The following is a 19,054-nucleotide window of genomic DNA, read 5'->3' on the forward strand; positions in this document are numbered from 1 at the left end:
CAACCGGCTTCCATTCAATACTTCAAAGTGTAAGGTGATTACTTTCACTAGAGCCAAAAACCCTATTTTTGCGACTTACCACCTCAGTAACACGGAGCTGCACAGGGTACACGAGATACGCGACCTAGGACTGACATTAGACACACAACTCGACTTCAGACTACACATGACGATGACCTGTAAGAATGCCTGTAAAGCTCTGGGATTCGTTATAAGGATAGCCTCTCAATTTTCTAGCACCAGAATAGCCTTAACACTTTATTACGCTTATGTTCGGAGCCGATTAGAGTACGCAGCCGTCGTGTGGGACCCGCACGAAACAAAGTATGGGCTCATGCTTGAGCGAGTTCAACGAAAATTCGCTAGGTACGTTTATAAACGGACTTATGGATACTATCCATACCTCTTTCCATCCCGCTTTGTCCTGGGAATGGTGGGCCTCGATACTTTGGAGCTCAGACGAAAACTGATGTTAATAGTGCATTACCATTCTCTGGTCCATGGCGGGATCGACAATCCCACTGTTTTGGGCCGGGTGGGTCTAGCAGTTCCCACGCCGAGCTTCCGTTTGGAAGGTGCGAGTACTGGCGGCGCGCGCCCCGCGCGGCGTTGCCGGCGCCTCCTGGCGAGCCCTGAGACACGCACTGTGCATGCCGCAAACGCGCCCACCGCCCGAGCCATCTCTCTAATAAATAATATACTCACCCAGGTCCCGGATGCCGACTTATTCTCTGACAGGTTGGGGAAATTTATCATTGCCACCATGTCTGCTCTAAACCTTACCGAACTTGGTAGTTAATATTAAATATTTACCTTTGTTTAAGGCTATGCCACTATTTGTATTTGTTTTCCTATCTGCTTCCTAATTCTATTTGTTTTGTTTTCACTGTATTTGAGTTTTTACTTCTTTGAATTTATAATTTGTTAATGTGTCTTATCTTCTATTTTACCGTGTAAGCGAATTGGTAAACTACTGTAAGCTTATATGAGAGAAATAAATGGTATTGTATTGTATTGTATTGTATATGCAGTTAAGTATTGGTTCATTGTTGTAAGTACATATAGATGATAGTACCTGTACTACTACGTAATTAATTTACTTGTTACTTACATTTCAGATCAACTTGGTTGCAGGTGTGTCAGTAAGAACCTACCTACTTATAAAATAAAAATATAATCAACTCAAATTTATAACTAGATGAACAATTCATTTTAGGTACCTACATAGCTAACCATCCGGCCAAGTTGATAATTATTATTTCGTGGCCAACTTTTATTGCAAATTCTTCATCTTGAATTTATAAATCTTTGTAGGTACTAAGATCTCATTCAGCGAATAGAGGTAACTTATACCTAGGTACTAAGCAACATTTTATTTGCACAAGATCATCAAATTTGTATTCAAAGCAGGGCACTACAGCGCGCTCATTACAGTAATTGGCAATAACAGGCAACATCAACTAACTAACTACCTATGTGGGTAACCGCTTAAAAATGTAGATATAACAAACTACCTACCATCAGAAAGAAAATCATTCTTTGTAAGGTCCCGTAAGTCGTTTTTACCAAGAATATGCGAACAGGGCCTTCCATAATTTCAACAAATCGGGTATCATTATACTAATGACGATATTATTCAAACGCACGAGTCACCATAGCAGCCACAAATATAAAAGTCATAGGAAAGGTCGGCTCGCCATCGTCAAGTAATGCGGAAACTCAGAAGAAATCATAACAATCTCCTACGCTGCCTACGGATCCACAAATATGTAAATCATCTCATTAAAATAAACAAAACTCTAACAGCAAGCTTATCCTCTTTCCTTAAGATGCGGAATATTTGGCATACACTCATTCGTTAACCAGTTACCGGTATTGACATGCGTGTCCAGCGGGCCATTATACGATCTAAGATAAATTGTGAAGCGGTATTTGAGATTCTGATTCATAGAGCACCAACAGTGTTAACATACAAGTTATGGAGAACAGCACAGCATCACCTATTATGGAATATGTGACTAATGAGACTTTGATTAAGCAAGTGGCTCACTTCTTCAACGTTAGTGTAGCGAATGTGACAAACCAAAGTGTAGTGCAGCAAGAGACACTCTTCGATTTGTACGAAGCCTACAGGACGAAGGAAAAGGAGCAATTGAATGCGTACAAAAGTGTGGCATACGTTGTCGGTACATTGATAATTCTAAGTAATTTAATTGTTGTTATATCCAGCGGCCTGATACTACGACGAGGTACGTCTTCGATGTTTTCTGTTAGAATACCTACTTAGAATAATAGCCAAGGTCAAGCAACGTGTATGGTGTCATGCATTAATTTACCTATTTCATATCAACTTACAATTTTAGATCCAAGATCGAGTTTGACACGGTAACGGTTACCTACTAATATTTTAGTTAAATAAGCTTTACGAGGTGATAACATGTACAGACATCTTGTTACTTACCTATAATGTAAAATATATCATAGGCGCACGTTCACTACATTCAGGCTAATCGATCTAATAATTTGGGTCAACTGTAAGTACCTACTTAATGAAATTCTTGTGAAGTGACATATTTACCAGGATCCTTTAGGTAAATATATGCTTAGGTATAATTCATAGATACTTGCCCATTGTATGAAAGTGACGTAATTCAAAAGAATACAACGGTGGTACCTATCCAGCTAAACTTCGTATATTTAAGGTTCACTTAAAGTCCAATTGCTTGGGTGACACTAAGAAAAATAAACCGGGCAAGTGCGAGTCGGACTCGCGCACGAAGGGTTCCGTACCACAATGCAAAAAACAAAAACAAAAAAAAGAAAAAAAAACGGTCACCCATCCAAGTACTGACCACTCCCGACGTTGCTTAACTTTGGTCAAAAATCACGTTTGTTGTATGGAAGCCCCATTTAAATCTTTATTTTATTCTGTTTTTAGTATTTGTTGTTATAGCGGCAACAGAAATACATCATCTGTGAAAATTTCAACTGTCTAGCTATCACGGTTCGTGAGATACAGCCTGGTGACAGACGGAGGGACGGACGGACGGACGGACAGCGAAGTCTTAGTAATAGGGTCCCGTTTTACCCTTTGGGTACGGAACCCTAAAAAACGGCTAATTTAATAAAATAAAAACACTACTCGTAAATAAAAAAATGCTCGCAACGCTCAAGATTCCACTTTTCAAACAACTCGCTACGCTCGTGGTTAAATTTTGGAATCTTTCGCTTGCTCGGGTGTCAATATTAGCACGAGAGTTAAATAACAATTTATTGCCCCCTTTTAATTCTTAACTTTTTACTGCCACGTTATCCGCGTTTTAGAAAGAACATGACATAGGTATACCTATACCTACCAGTGGCGGCGCATCTAGTTTGTTCGTAGGCAAGCCGTAGCTTAGTTGCCCTTCCTTTTCTTCATAAGTTTAAAGAAAATGGCCCAAGAGCCTGAATATCAGACAAGCCGATGGGAATCGAGTTCTATGGACGCTCCGCCACTGCTACCTACCGAGAAAGTGATTTTCTGTAAAAGCGACCTAAGAAAGAAAGTCACCTTCAAAAACACCTTATAACTTTTCCAGGCCAGCAGCCCAAGAGCACCTACCTCCTGCTAGGAAATGTGTCGCTGGCGGACACGATCATCGGCGCTGCCATCATCTTCGGGGCTCTCATTGACAACTCCATGGCCTCCAACCCACTGTGCATTTTTCAAATTGGTAAGTCTAACTTTGAGGTACTTAATCATTCGTAGTGTCCCGTATCCCTGCCATCACTACTCCATGAGCCGAAACCTCTTATACAAATATAATCACTAATACTTATAAAAACATCTCAATTACGATTATAATTTTACTGTCATTTGAGAATCACTCAAGATAAATAGTTAAGTAATAATAGGTACTTAATATGTACATAAAGTAAGCTGGTCTGGTACAATTAAGAGAGATACGACAGATATAAATATCTGGTCACACACACTATGATCAGCCATTTGTATAGTTTAAAATAGCAAAGCAATAAAATACATAAGTAATGTATCTGTTTGGTTTCTTTCGAAAGGCATTTGATATTACTTAAGTTAGGTACAGTCAAGGAATTTAAATTCCGACCCATTTCGTACTTTGTCACAGTGACAATCAATATGAAAGCCGCTACAGACCTCATACGGTTGTCACTGTGACAAAGTACGAAATGCGTCGGAATTTTAATTCCTTGACTGTACCTACTTAATAAAGATACTACACACTACAAAGAAAAATAAAGATACCTACTACACTTAGTCAATCTGTGTGAGAATGTGCTATACAGTTTATTCCACTGATATAGGGCTGTACAAATTTATATTTAGAATGGTTCCGAAAAGCACACAAGTGTCACAAGTTCAAAAGAGACAGTTAACTAAACTTTAAACCCACCTAGTATACTTATTTTAATTTTTCAAAAATGTTACTGACCAAGTGTCTAGTTATTTATTAAACGTTAAAACGATTACCTATATTCGTACTAACCTTCGTATTACTTTTCGCTAAAAATACTTGGGTTCAAATCGGTAGCATTCTTTAAGGTCCTCTATCATTTAAGTACCTTCATTTGATCCCTACCGAATGCGACAGCCTAGGGCCTATTGCATAATACTATTAGTGAATTTTCATCCAAAATCACTAATAGTAGTAACTTGTATTTTATTATGCAATAGGCCCCTGTATTTTTGTATTTACATACCAACGACATTATCTCCAGGTATGATCGTGTGTCCGGCGATTGTCTCCATATTCAGCGTGGGACTGATAGCCGTGGACCGCTATTTCTACATACTACACGGCTTATACTACCAAAGATACTTTAACACTACAAGAGTCAGGATTGCCATTGTTATCATTTGGATGATAGGTAAGAAAATACATACGAGTATATTTCTTAAGTGTATATTTTTTTATTTGAAAGGGAAAATTTTTAAGATTTGCCGCCTGGATTCGAAGCCACATTAATTTGGATATTAGTGGCGACTGCATTCGTTTAACGGTTAGTGTTCCACCTGTCCAACATCTTGGTCCAAGTGTGCATTGCGTCTCACTAAGCAAAATTTGAGATGCAAATACACATTGGACAAAGAACTTTGACAGGTGGAAAACCATCCTACCGAAGGCTGTATGATAGTAGCTGAGCTGGGGACTCGAATCCCGTTTGAGGCAATGAATTGTTCAAAATGTTCCTTTATATATTAAAGTTTAACCGTTTTTAAACTTTAATATCAACTAAGTCACTTTCGTAACTTCCAGAGATATTGCCATTACGTCGAAAATAACACTAATATATATTATGTAAGTCGGTTGCACCAAACCGTGTTTCATGGTTAAATTTTATTGTATGAAAAGTTACTTGAGTGACGTTGATCAGTCCGCTAAATGTGGTTGGTGCAACTGGACGTTAAATGTACCCATCAATGACTTATAAACTCTTTGTACGTACAGCGAGCTGCAAAAATGCATACTCACTTTATGAAAGGAATTCATTCATAAAGTGGCCATCAGCATGCCCTTTTGCAGCTGAGTGTACCTATATCTACCGTATCTTTGCTTGTAGGTATCTATGTGCTATTATAAGTACGTAATTAATGAATGCTTTTCTTATTTGTGCTGTATACATTTTGTGTTAACTTAACGCAGAGTATCTAACGTTTTGCAGGTCTCATCCTCGGATTTATGCCGGCTACCGGATGGGTCAATAACGAGCTAATATACACTAGATGTTACTACCACGCACTCTTCCCTGGCGCACTCATACTTTTTAACTCCTCCTTAAGTTTAATACCTATCATACTTGTGACTATACTGTATTCTATAATACTAGTTCGTGCACTTAAGAACGTTAAGGAGATAAAAGCAGCTGAAAAGTCCGTTAATTTTAATTCAAACTCAAATGAGACACCAAAACTCAGAATATATCGTGGCAATACTAACCTCAATAGAACTTTCCCGACAAAACCCCAAAAAACCTCAATGAGACGATGTGCGTCTTTTAATGCTATATGTGATAACTCGAAGAAAAGGACATATACAAGAAAAACTGAAAAATCTAAAAGCATTGGTGATCTTTATAATGATAGTTTTAATGGCACAGATGACAGTTCTTATAATAAAAACTTGGAAAATAGCAAAGAAATCCTTAAAAGTCAATACGAAGACTCCAAGCTAAGCGTTTTCACTATTGAATCATCGAACTATTCTATAGCAAGCATCCCATCCTCAAGTTCAAAGTCAAAACGTTATGCAAATAAATCAATATTGAATAAGTTTTGTAAAGAAAAGCCCCCACCGAAGCCAAAAGAAGCTAACAAATGGCGAGCCATAACCGTAGTTATGCTCACTACGGGCAGTTTACTATTCACTTGGCTCCCTTATTTTGTTACCGTCACTTGTTTTGTACTCTGTGAAGACAAATTGACAAACCCTAGGTGTATGCAGTACAGAATTGCGCTCGGAGGTAGCATTCCTACCTTGGCATTTTTAAACAGCATATTAAATCCACTTATTTACGCATGGTGGCATAAAGGTTTCCAAAAGACAGTCCGAACTATGTTCAAGAAATATTGGAGTATCAATGTTTCCTTCTTATCTGGTTCTAGCTGCACATTTGCACAATGATCTTGTCCCGGGAGAGTTAACCAATAGTTGGAACTTGGAACATACTAGGGCAGTAAAGTAATGCTCCTATATCCTATCCATGACGAAAAATATTACTTAGAGAATTAATTTTTAATATATTGTTTAATGACAGTTCTCTCTGTAGAGTCGATTACCTACTTAGAAATATAGTTTATGCGTCGTTGGTTATCCTATTTTTCTTTTCCTTAACCACTCACATGATTGATATTTTTCAGTGACCTCTATTAACTAAAAGTAACGTTGGTAAGTAATATTTGCATGTATTGTATCCTGGTACTCATCCTTTTATGGTAGCAAGGCCCATCTCAGGTTTAGGTTCAACCTAAATAACACAGGATACAATAAATGCATAGGTTGCTTGCTTTTTGGCAACCAAAACGATGCAGATACCTACTTACCGGAAGGGAAACCTAGGCCTAAGCTAGGGATTAATCTGTTAGATTAGATACCTCTCTATATTTATGTTCACCAAAGGGCAAGTGGAAAATGCAAAAGATGTTTTGTAATTTGTCTTTTCTTATGTACAGTCACCTGCAGAGATAAATGTGACCCCATGCATAGAAATTTGCAGGGAAGTCAACTATCTGCAGCTGTACATAAGTTCCAAGGAACTCATCATTACGAGACGGGTTCGTACTCAAAACCGTCGCATTACCACTGTCCACTAGGCCATCAACTCTAAGTTGACTTATTTAATAAATCGTCTGCTCCTTTACCTAAACGACGCAATAAACTATAGTTCGGGTGTTTACTAATTATCAGACATCGTAAATTTTATAGCATTTTGGTGCAGTGGAGTGGTGTTAACGGAATTCGTACCTATAGATAATTCCAACTGAAATGGTAAATTAAGGTTAATATTAACCTAATTAACGCTAATTAATCATTAGGGTTGAAATTGTTTATACCAATTCCGTTAACACCACTCTGCTGCACCGAAAATGCTATAAAATTTACGATGTCAGCTAATTATACCTAGGTGTTAACGTAGTTTTACGAATACTAGCTACTTTGTACCTAAAATCTGGTAGTTTCTTCACTGCACTTTTTTGTTGTATGTCCAACACACGATATTTAAAATAAAGTCTATGTAAAGACTATTATAACAAAATTTTACAGGAATATTTGTCGCAAGCTTACCGGCCATGGGTTGGACAGGCCAGACTTTCACCAACTATAGATGCTGGTACATTGCACTGTTCCCGAGAGCACTACTGATCATACTCTCTGTCGTTGTACTATCAGTCATCATTATGGTTTGCGTTTTGTACTTTCTTATTCTACACCGTGCTGTAAAAACTGTAGACAGAATCAGAGAAATCAAAGAAAGCTACAATTACAATATTGCGTTTGTCAACAAAGCGTTCGAAACAACTGAAGCTGAAGACAGCTCCAACAATGTTGACGAAAAATCGAAAACGACGGTCACTATAACAATATCTAAAGAAATTATAACAGAAAAGGCTGGAAACTCTTTAGAAACGCATGAACTAAGCAAGAAAAATGTAGAAGAAAAGAGAATCGGAAATAAGTTAAAACAGAAATTTCAAGCGATCTCTAGCTACTACGGAAAAGCGAGGGCTGTTGATTCGCACCCGAGTAAGTTGAAAGCTGTCAAGACTGTGCTATTGGTTACAGCATGTTTTGTTGGAACTTGGGCTCCATATTATGTAACAATAATTGTTTATGTTAAATGTGATATCATGACCAACGGGTACGACTGCATTCCTCTAGAAATGTTAACGTTAGGACCTTTGTATTTATTAGGAGTAAGCAATTGTCTATTAGACCCTTTAATTTATGCGTGGAGACATTCTGGATTTAAACACACCCTTAGAAATATGTATTGGAAATATGTATTAAGAAGTTTTAATAAAGGTACATTCAGATGAGATGATAGATCTTTGAATGGGCCTATTTTGTGTGTGTAAATAAGTAATAATATTTTACAAGCACAGAGTGCTTTAAATAGGTCAATAAATAACTTATTACAAAACATGATGTTTGTTTTACTTGTTTGTCCCCATGGAAATAGAGTCACTTGACTCCAAGTTGGATATCCTTTCTGCAAAACCACAAAACAAAGAGCGCGGCGCGCTCATTCTTTCTTCCGTCTGCAAAACCATCCGTGGAAACGGGCCAGCTTCCAGCTTTAGTGCGACTGTCTCCTGAAGTAAAACTACAATGGCTGCACTATACTTCGACGAGAGACAGATCGCGTAGAAGAAAGTGATTGATAATCTAGCCGAGTACGTGCTGAAATGTACGCATCCTACTAAACCGTTGCTAATTAACGCTACGTCTTACGTAGGCGAACAACGCGCGAACGCGGCGCGGCGCGGCGCGGCGAAAGCGGCCGCCGCCGCGCCGCGCCGCGCCGCGCCGCCTGACATTCGCGTGCAAATCGCGCCGCACCGCGTTCGCAACGAGATCGCTTACGTAGGACACATCTATGGGCATCAAAGGATTGATTTCGCCGCGCCGCGCCGCGCCGCGTTCGCGCGTTGTTCGCCTACGTAAGACGTAGCGTTAGAGATCTTGAAAGGTTTTATAAACCTCCGGGCCCGGGCCGGGGCGCCCATACATCAGTTTTCTATAGAAACATCACGTGATCACTGATCACCTGTCATAGAAAAATAAGTGCCGTCCCGGGTCCGGGCCGTTCTAGAGTGAGTCATACTTAACAAGGACTCCGGATAGCTTAAAAAACAGTAGAATTTTTTTCCACCGCACAATTACAATAGAACCTCAAAGATCTCTTTGTGACCGAAACAAGTTAACTAGTAATAAAAAATTGCAAAGGATTTCCTTAATAATAAGTCTCGTTTAATGAAGTAATATCTTTATTTAAAAACAGCGCTTTCCGTAATGAAGACGCCCAAATTGAAGCTGCAAGGGCATCATCGAAACGCAGCGGGCGAGACATCGGCTGGAATACTTTCTACAGGTACTTACCAAGAAGTATAGGAAACTCAGTTTTTAGTGATTTTATTTGCCTACTATCAGTTGAGATCCCTCTGGCATTCTGCGATGCTCATTATTGCCTAATACTAAATGCTACTTGTATATTTGCTCACTTCTGGATCAACGACCACTTGGACGAACTAGCAGCACAGTATCCGGGCGATTCTCAGAGATGACATTCGGTGCCTGACTTCGGTGCCAAAATTTTTTTTTTACTTATATAATATGCGAGTTTATTTCCTAAAATCTACCCTTAATATAAAAAATATTGGTAGTGGAGGCCTCCATTAGAACCTTATAGTTTTCAAGATATTTGAGATTTAAAAAACACCGAAATCATGTGCAGGTACTGAAATCAATTTGTGTCACCGAATTCAATAATGCTTACACCAAAATCACATTTAGGTTTTATATCTCAATTATATAATTATTTTAATCATATTTTTCAATCCCATTTGTTGATAAGCGATGTAACAAGGCTAATGATCTCGAAAGCTTACATAAATTTAATAGATTTAGATTCAAGATTTTAAAATAACCAAATTATGGCTTGTAAATCAACATCTTTAGAAGATATCCCACACTATATGACTGGCCTCATATAATAGGGTGATGTGTGGCCCTGAAACGAGTTTCAGACATGTCGACATTGTCGACCACAAATTCGCACATTATAATAATTTATTCATTGCATTATTATATACATGAAGGAGAAGATGTTTGTTTCACGCAATCCGACCGCACACGCATCTAAAAAAAATCTTATGTTACCTGCACCCGATAAACAATACACTCTTGAGTGGTGTTCAATGCTCATTAAATATTTAATGTACTTATAAAGCAATGTGATGCAATACGGAAAACAAGTATTTTTTTAATAAAAGAGTTTAAAAGCTTGAACTCCGTCAATTTAAAACTATAATATTTGAAGTAGTCGAGTAATGCTTGAAGATCCAATTACCAATTAATTATGATCTCCAGCACCCTCAAACACTTGAGCTAAATTGTAACAAAGTTGTTGACAAAGACATAAGACATTGAGGATTGTTAAAACATTTGCTGTGTTCAATTTGTGTCTATGGCTATCCTTTAGAAATATCGATCAGTAGGTACGCTCAGGCCGCGTAGCCAAGGATCCAATCGCTAACGCTCCGTAGCGATCGAAACGCAACTGTCACTGTCGCGCTAATGTGGAAGAGTGATAGAGAGACATGATGCTTTTCGTTGTCGAAGCGATAGCGATTGTAACCTTGGCTAGGCCGGCAGTGCCTTTGAAGCGATCTCGACATTAGAATGCTATTTTATTTTTAATCCCTTGTTCTGTACCTCCTGTCCCTTGGGTTCACCTTGCATAGTACTTACATACACATTCAACATGGCTGACATGTTTAAAGGTATCGAGGTGTAGGGCCTCCGGTGATACAGAGGACAACGAACATAATTTACTTAATTGGTTGGAAAAAAATATCAAGACAGAGAAAGAAACATTGGGTCTATACGTCTGGATTAAAAAACTACTCATAGTGAACTAGTGATTTTGTGTACCTACTATGACATAATTTACTTACAAACATAATTTTACGTTTGTACAACGTATCTTTCACTTTTTAGACATGATAAATTAGTACAACAAACTAGTTTACAAAGCAGGATTTGAATTCAGTGATCACTTTTTTGATATCGGTGGTCAAAAAATCCACCGAAACCAGGGAAATCAACACCAGCGATATCAAAATTAATCGCTTTTTAGCAATTACAGAAATAGCATGAACGATACAGAGGAGATGTAATAATGCTGGATTTACGTACTTTCGATGACTTCTTAATCACTTACATAACGATAATTGCACTAAAACTTTCGGAGTAAATTGCACCACCGATCTCAAAAAAACATAGGACCAAACCCAGCGAAGGACGGAGAAACGTTTAAAAAATCACTTTATTGTACTGTGACTGTACCTCTACTTTATTCAACGGTTAAGGCACAACTAAAGCATACTATGTTTGAGACACTGAGTTCCTGGTCTACAACTTTGAAGGAGTACTGACATGTTTTGCAAATTACACCGATATCAGTCACTAGCCCGGGACACATCGTAAATTTGGTTTTATTCAATGTATTGAGCAAACACATTATTGTGATATAAAGATTATGATAAGCTAACTAATACCCTATGCGTGAATACCCATAATAACTCCGATCTAATGCCCCATCTTGAGTAATAATTTTTTGTTTCATAAAATCTGGGTGCGGGACACGCCCACCGAACATCATTTTTGGCATTTGAATTTCTTTTCTTGTATTATATAAATAATAAATAAATAATTTGATAGTGTCCCAGACAGAATATAAGCTGAAGATCATGCCTAAATTAATTCAGATTTATTGAACAGTAAATTCAATCAATTACTGCCCCGGACACGTAAAATCGGCCCTCCTGAGAAATGCCCATCCCAATTTAGTAACCGTAGTCAACCCCGCCCTCAGTTACGAAGGACGACCAATTAAATACGTAAGGATCTCGACCACACGCTTTGAGGACCTGAGACAACCGTTCAGCATTATCGACGCCATGGTCATGCCAGGGAATGGGTTATTACTACTCCGGTAGCCCTCTATATCATCAATAAGTTATGGATAGCCAATTAACCCAGGTCTATAACCGCGAAAATCGAAGTTCGCAAATTGCGGGGATCTTTCTCTTTTACTCCAATGACGGCGTAATTAGAGTGACAGAGAAAAATCCCCGCAATTTGCGAATTTCGGTTTTCGCGGTAGCCCCTCTGGATATTGACTGGGTCATCCGCTCGCTAACCCTGACGGTTATGAGTATACACAAGATGAGGTAAGATCGTGATAACCTTTGCCCTTAAAGCTTTTGTAAGAGCACAATGTCAGCATGACTTTGCAAGTTTTTTCCATCTATATACCTGCCTCGCGTCGCGTTCAGCCATCGTTTATTTACATAATGTTTAATTAATCATTTGAAAAACAAACTTTGACGGTACTACCAAGTACTTAATTACGTGACGTCTTATATATAGTAGGTAAAGTAGATGTCTGAGTGTTCGTCACTATTACCCCAGCACGTCATCTTTAACTAAACTTACGATATTAGCAATAGAGATGATGACTTGGGCATTAGCATGTCGAGGACTGGGACGTTTAATTACCTTAATTTTAATTAGGTTAGATTAGACCATCAGAGGGGCCGAGCCAAGATGTCAATCGTTCATAGGAAACTGCAATCTTAATGTAAATAAATAATGTACCGTAAAACGGGGTGAGTAGGTTTCGCGGGGAGAGTTGGGTTATGAATGGGGAGAGAAGGTTTGAGAGGGGGGTGAGAAGGGATTTTAAGGCTACTGCTACAAAAATAATGTATTCCAATTTAAAATGGGGCTATAGTACATAATACGCATAATAAAAAAAAATCGATCCAACAATCTTCCAAAATCACCTTTGTATGAAAAGCCCTCTCACCCCAAATACGAGGCACTACGGGGTGAGGTGGGTTTTCCTCTATATCGTCAAAGTTATGAAATGGAACTACCCAAAATAAAATACAAACTACAATACAAACGTCCGAACCACTTATTATGTACACCATTCAGTTTTCACATGTAAAAAAAAATTTTTATCGAGGTTTGAAAGTCAAAACTCACCCAACTCACCCCGTTTTATGGTATTTAAAACATATAATAGATGGTGGAACTAGATTCATGATTAAAAATAGTTACCGACTTTTCGAAGCATCTATATCATCCTGCAATTTTTAGGGTTCCGTACCCAAAGGGTAAAACGGGACCCTATTACTAAGACTTCGCTGTCCGTCCGTCCGTCCGTCCGTCCGTCCGTCCGTCTGTCACCAGGCTGTATCTCTATCTCACTAACCGTGATAGCTAGACAGTTGAAATTTTCACAGATGATGTATTTCTGTTGCCGCTATAACAACAAATACTAAAAACAGAATAAAATAAAGATTTAAATGAGGCTCCCATACAACAAACCTGATTTTTGACAAAAGTTAAGCAACGTCGGGAGTGGTCAGTACTTGGATGGGTGACCGTTTTCTTTTGCTTTTTTTTTTGCATTATGGTACGGAACCCTTCGTGCGCGAGTCCGACTCGCACTTGCCCGGTTTTTTTCTTTTGTTTGGCGTTTGTCGATGCACGGTCGTCATTTTGGTTAGGCCCCCCCGGTGTCTAAGAATTGTGTCGTAAGTGGTATCCAGACGGGACTGATGGAATCGGTCGATTTGATCAGAAATGAAATTAGCGTCAATCTCCAATTTCGTAGGCGTCCCTCTGACCTACACTCTGGAACTGCATGGTTATTTGTTTGAAGTGCCTGCACAGTACGTGGAGCAAATTGTCAAGGAAGCCTAGCCTGGTATAGCATAGCCGAGCGGCAGGAGCGAGCGAGCGGTTAATCACGGTTCTATCTTGCCATCTATGTGGATACACATGTTGAAATAAACTCTTCTCGTCTTTCAATTTTAGTGTTTGATTTTTCTTTTACAATTTATAATTTATTTTAAAACCTATAGTGGCGTATGCATTAAGATAGCAAACTATAACGACTACAGTCTCATGATGGAGACGTAGGGTGGGCGAAGGTACCTATTGGCCATAGGATAATAGAACTTTGTAATAAAACAACAAGCCAAGCGTGGCGATTATGGCATTCACCCCCCATCCGGCACGTATGGAGCTCCAAGGGGGAGGCCTATGTTCAGCAGTGGACGTCTTATGGCTGAGATGATGATGATGATGAATAAAACAAAAATCCCGTGCAGTTAGTTATATTCGCAAGTATAAAAAAATAAAACTAACTTCTTAATTAAGTGCTTGTAAACTTTCGCTGTAGCTAGTCTTAATTTACAGTTTAATTATGTTTTGAAACGACATGCACATATCGATACTATGTTGCAACTGCAACTAATAAAAACATAAACAACACACTTCTAGTCACTTCTAGTTCTAAGTAACAACAGTCTTCAAATAACAATAGACCATAGAAACACCTAGTTAGAAACTGAGTAACAATTCCTAATTCACAAAACATTTGCCTGAGTTTGATTTTAGAGTACCTACCTACCTTACGCTACGTCTTACGTAGGCGAACAACGCGCGAACGCGGCGCGGCGCGGCGCGGCGAAAGCGGCCGCCGCCGCGCCGCGCCGCGCCGCGCCGCCTGACATTCGCGTGCAAATCGCGCCGCACCGCGTTCGCAACGAGATCGCTTACGTAGGACACTTCTATGGGCATCAAAGGATTGATTTCGCCGCGTTCGCGCGTTGTTCGCCTACGTAAGACGTAGCGTTAGATAACTAGACCACGCGCGATAATTTTACGCGCTGTTTTGTTGAGATCTAATTTGGGTGTATTGTTCGGAACCACAGACCAACCTCTAGGCGGTTTTCTGTGTTCGAATCTTAATGAAATTTGGTCAGAGGATAAATATAAAATATTATTAGGTAGAATATTATTATTAAGGTATATTTTAAATCTAACGTGAGCTGGTTCAATTACCGGTTTAAAGAGTGAGGAGTCCCAAAAGGAGTTAGGGCAGTTATCTTGATCTTGACACAGACAGACAACACACTTTGTATTTAGTTCCCCATCTGTATGCGTGATGGCGCTGTTTCGAGTACTATCCTAAATCGCGCTATCAAAAAATATCTCATTATTCTAATAGGATAATGATACTATTCAGATAAAGTTATTATAATAGTAGGTACCTACTCCCTTGGAGGTCGCGAAGCCTGTATAGGATGGTCATTCGGGCTCCCAAAGCCTTAGTAAAAAACAATAAGTAGGTCCATTTTTTTTTATTGATTACACAGTTTGGTCGACACAGTGACCAGCGACTGCTTTTGGTGTGAAGAGATTGGTGTCGTGGCCGAAAGGGCCGCGGCACCATCAAGGATGAAAGGGAAAGGAAATTTACAGACTAAGGATAGCAAGGAATAGAGAAAAGAAATAGGATAGAGAAAGGCAAAGAATAGAGAAGAGAAGTTAAATAAGTAGGTCCAGATTACAGAAGGAAGTGGAGTTTTTACGTAGGTGTCGAAATTATTTTTCCATTTCCAAGTGGTCGTTTCATGACTGAACACTGATAGCTAATAACCCTGAGGGTCATATGACCCTGGTCCAGATCTATATAGATCTATATAATTAGGTAAATATGAATGAGTAATTATGGTGGTATGTAGCCGATGAGGCGTTGCGTTTGGTCTGCGAATACTAACGACTCGATTCGTAAAATGAATTAGAGACTCACTAGATATTAAGTAGTAACGATATGTGACGTTCCACTGCAAAAGGTACCTTATGGCGGCTGGCGCCGCGATTCGGGAACTGAATTAGGGATTAACTATGTAGATACGAAATAGTGAATGTATGTGACGTTCCATAGAAAAAGGTACCTTATGGCGGCCGGCGCTTAGTCGCATAGCGCCGCAATAATATTAGAGCGGCGTTAATGATAGCGTAAGCGCCAACCGCCATAAGATACCTTACCCGTGGGACGTCACATATCTTTACTATATCGTTTCTAGTTAATCTCTAATTCATTTCCCGAATCGCGCCGCGCGCTCTCCTTTATCACGTTATCCATACGACGGTGTGCATTATACTCAGTTGTACGTGTTAAAATGGTACATCGAACCGTTGTATTATTAACTTTAGTTACCATCACGTGGCAGATTAATTTTGACAAAACTATCATAGCCGTGCATTTTCCTCATTATAAAATTCTGCTGTCGCTGGGAGATTGCAAAAGTAAAGTATTACATTGTATACCTTCTCAGTAAATTAACCTAACTCAGTAAGGTAGGTACTTATCAAGTACTTAATGTGACGTTCCACCGCAAAAGGTACCTTATGGCGGCTGGCTCTTACGTCGCATAGCGCCGTAATAATATTGGAGCGGCGTTAATAATAGCGTAAGTGCCAACCGCCATAAGGTACCTTTACCCGTGGGACGTCACAATATATATATGTAAAATATTTAGTTTATCCAACCAATCGTGTCGCTGGAGAAGTGCTAATAAGACAATTAAATTACTTACATCTATAGGTAAATATGTTTCTTGCGCTATATAGTATTAGGTCTTCTTCCTCGCGTTATCCCGGCATTTCGCCACGCCACGGCTCATGAGATGAGAGCCTGGGGTCCGCTTGACAACTAATCCCATGATTTGACGTAAGCACTAGTTTTTACGAAAGAGACTGCCATCTGACCTTCCAACCCAGGTAAACTAGGCCTTATTGGGATTAGTCCGGTTTCCTCACGATGTTTTCCTTCACCGAAAAGCGACTGGTAAATATCAAATGATATTTCGTACATAAGTTCCGAATAACTCATTGGTATGAGCCGAGGTTTGAACCCGCGACCTCCGGATTCCGCATGAATATCCGTTCAGTTTTTTTTTAGTTTATCGCGAACATACAAACAGACAGACGCGGCGGGTGACTTTGTTTTATAAAGTGTAGTGATACGAGTAGCTCAAACTAAATTCTTGTTAATATTTTTAAATTACACGAGTAAGTACTGGCAGGCGTGACTCACTCCGCGATTCCGTCGCTTTGCTACGGGTAGATAAAAATGCATCCTAAAAAAGCTAAAAGTGCATCCGTTCGACCCCAATTTTGGGGTTTGCCATAAGCCGCGCGTGGCCTTGTCGCCACCTAGCGGCCATATCTGTGCTGATCGTAACAGACGCGTTTTGTTAGAGAGTGAGTCTTCTGTACCTAGTACTATTATTTATTCTGTGGTACTGGTCGTATCTATATATCTATATAAGTATGTATATCGTCGCCTTTTGCTTAAATAGTTAGGGGCTAGGTTGATCTGTGTAAGATGTCCCCTAAATTCATTTATTTATTTAATTATGGACGCAACTGAAATATGAATAGGTAAGCCCAATTCTGTTCTATAAATAGGTAAGGTAATTTCAGTTGTTCGCAGTCCCATCCATTATACGGGAGCCCTTTTGTGTGGTGATCTTGATTGTCTTATGTGCTCCGTGTACCTAGTAGTCTCCGTGAGATGGTCTGTCACTATAATAATCTTAACTTTTTGTTAATAGATCGAGTACTTTATTCCGAACAACAAGTCTGGCCCACTGTCAAATTGAACAGAGTTTTGGACATATACTACAAAAGTAACGACAGTAAGTAATAGTACCTATTTAATTATCAATAGCAGTCAATATAGGTATGTATGATACGAATATGGAGAGACGATGGAACTGTGTCACATTAAATATTAATTCAGTATGCTGGGGCCACACTAACGGGAAACGTACAACGTTTTACCACAGAATAAATAATAGTACTACCGTACAGAAAGGAAGCTTCCTACAAAACCGAAGTTTGACAGCGGTTCAGGGTCGAATCATGCTATCCCTTTCTAATACATGGCACTATCCCTTTCGGCCAGTTAGGGTTGTCAAAATTCAAGTGATTATCTTATCTGTGGTCGTGCACGCAAAAGGAAGTCAAGTGGTGCCAACCCTAATAATTGCTCGGAGCAATGCTGAGCCGAGCGGAGCCGAGTTTGGCCGAAGTCAGGAGCTTCGCACCCCTGGTTTTACTTGGCTTGTGTATGGCCCTTTAATTATTTGACATAGGCACGTAGGTATTGTCCTATCCCGCCCTAGACTGGGGCGGTAAAGTAGCACCATAATGTACCTACTGTAAAATATTATTCGCATCAAAAAATGTTTTCTTCTTTTTCCTAATCTGAACACTAGGTAGGTACCTATACCGAATAGGTGAGCCATTAAACGGATCCCCACTATTATTGTTACAGCCTGTATCTTAATATATATATAGGTTTCTTATGTTTCAGGTTCTCTGGTTTCCAGAGTAGAAATACGTTTAATAGTCAACAATACTGAATTTGCGGCTCTAGCCTACAATGATGTAGGATCAAAAGAATTTAGCGCTAATATTTTATTTCCAATACATGGCAGTGCAACGTTCTATAAGCTGGACATTTTTACGTGTACTCCTACAATACAAAAATATAAAGACGAAACGAAAGAACAGCTGGATACACTGGAAGATATAGAAAGTTTACCGAAAATGCCGTTCTACATCAAGAAAAAGCCTGAATTTCGTTATCAGTCTCTCTAGGCCTACCGCCAATTTGTTTAATTTCGGGGTACTAAATCAAGGTTTTCATACTCATTTTAATAATAAAGTGAAGATTAGTCATTAACTCATTAATTTCGTAGAAGTAGGCGTTTAAAACCCGTAATAGACTACCGCACCACACCACGACCTCGGTCAAAATATCTCGCTCAAACTTATAGCTGCGTCCTTCACGCACGTACGGCGACCACATTACACACGATCGATAAGTGCGCCGCACCGCACCATGATCGCGGTACGGTACGTTACGGCTTTCAAAT

At 39.3% G+C, this 19,054-nt stretch overlaps 3 protein-coding genes and 1 pseudogene across 3 annotated transcripts in view; 3 read left to right on the forward strand and 1 right to left on the reverse strand.

Moving 5' to 3' along the window:
* LOC134673527 (F-box only protein 11) overlaps positions 1-19,054 on the reverse strand; it is a 338,938-nt gene that overhangs the window by 217,883 nt on the left and 102,001 nt on the right. The window lies entirely within an intron of this gene.
* LOC134673656 (glucose-dependent insulinotropic receptor-like) lies at positions 1,459-8,650 on the forward strand. The gene is made up of 4 exons (XM_063531664.1): positions 1,459-2,249; positions 3,582-3,716; positions 4,741-4,890; positions 5,686-8,650. The coding sequence occupies exons 1-4, from the start codon at positions 1,979-1,981 to the stop codon at positions 6,642-6,644; spliced, it is 1,515 nt and encodes a 504-aa protein (XP_063387734.1). The 5' UTR covers positions 1,459-1,978; the 3' UTR covers positions 6,645-8,650.
* LOC134673608 (carboxypeptidase B-like) lies at positions 8,691-12,553 on the forward strand (annotated as a pseudogene).
* Positions 16,234-18,776, forward strand: LOC134673609 (uncharacterized). Its single transcript, XM_063531608.1, has 3 exons — positions 16,234-16,415; positions 17,726-17,809; positions 18,490-18,776. The coding sequence occupies exons 1-3, from the start codon at positions 16,289-16,291 to the stop codon at positions 18,774-18,776; spliced, it is 498 nt and encodes a 165-aa protein (XP_063387678.1). The 5' UTR covers positions 16,234-16,288.

The sequence above is a fragment of the Cydia fagiglandana genome, chromosome 18 (genome assembly GCF_963556715.1).
Source record: "Cydia fagiglandana chromosome 18, ilCydFagi1.1, whole genome shotgun sequence".
Classification (NCBI taxonomy): Eukaryota; Metazoa; Arthropoda; class Insecta; order Lepidoptera; family Tortricidae; genus Cydia; species Cydia fagiglandana.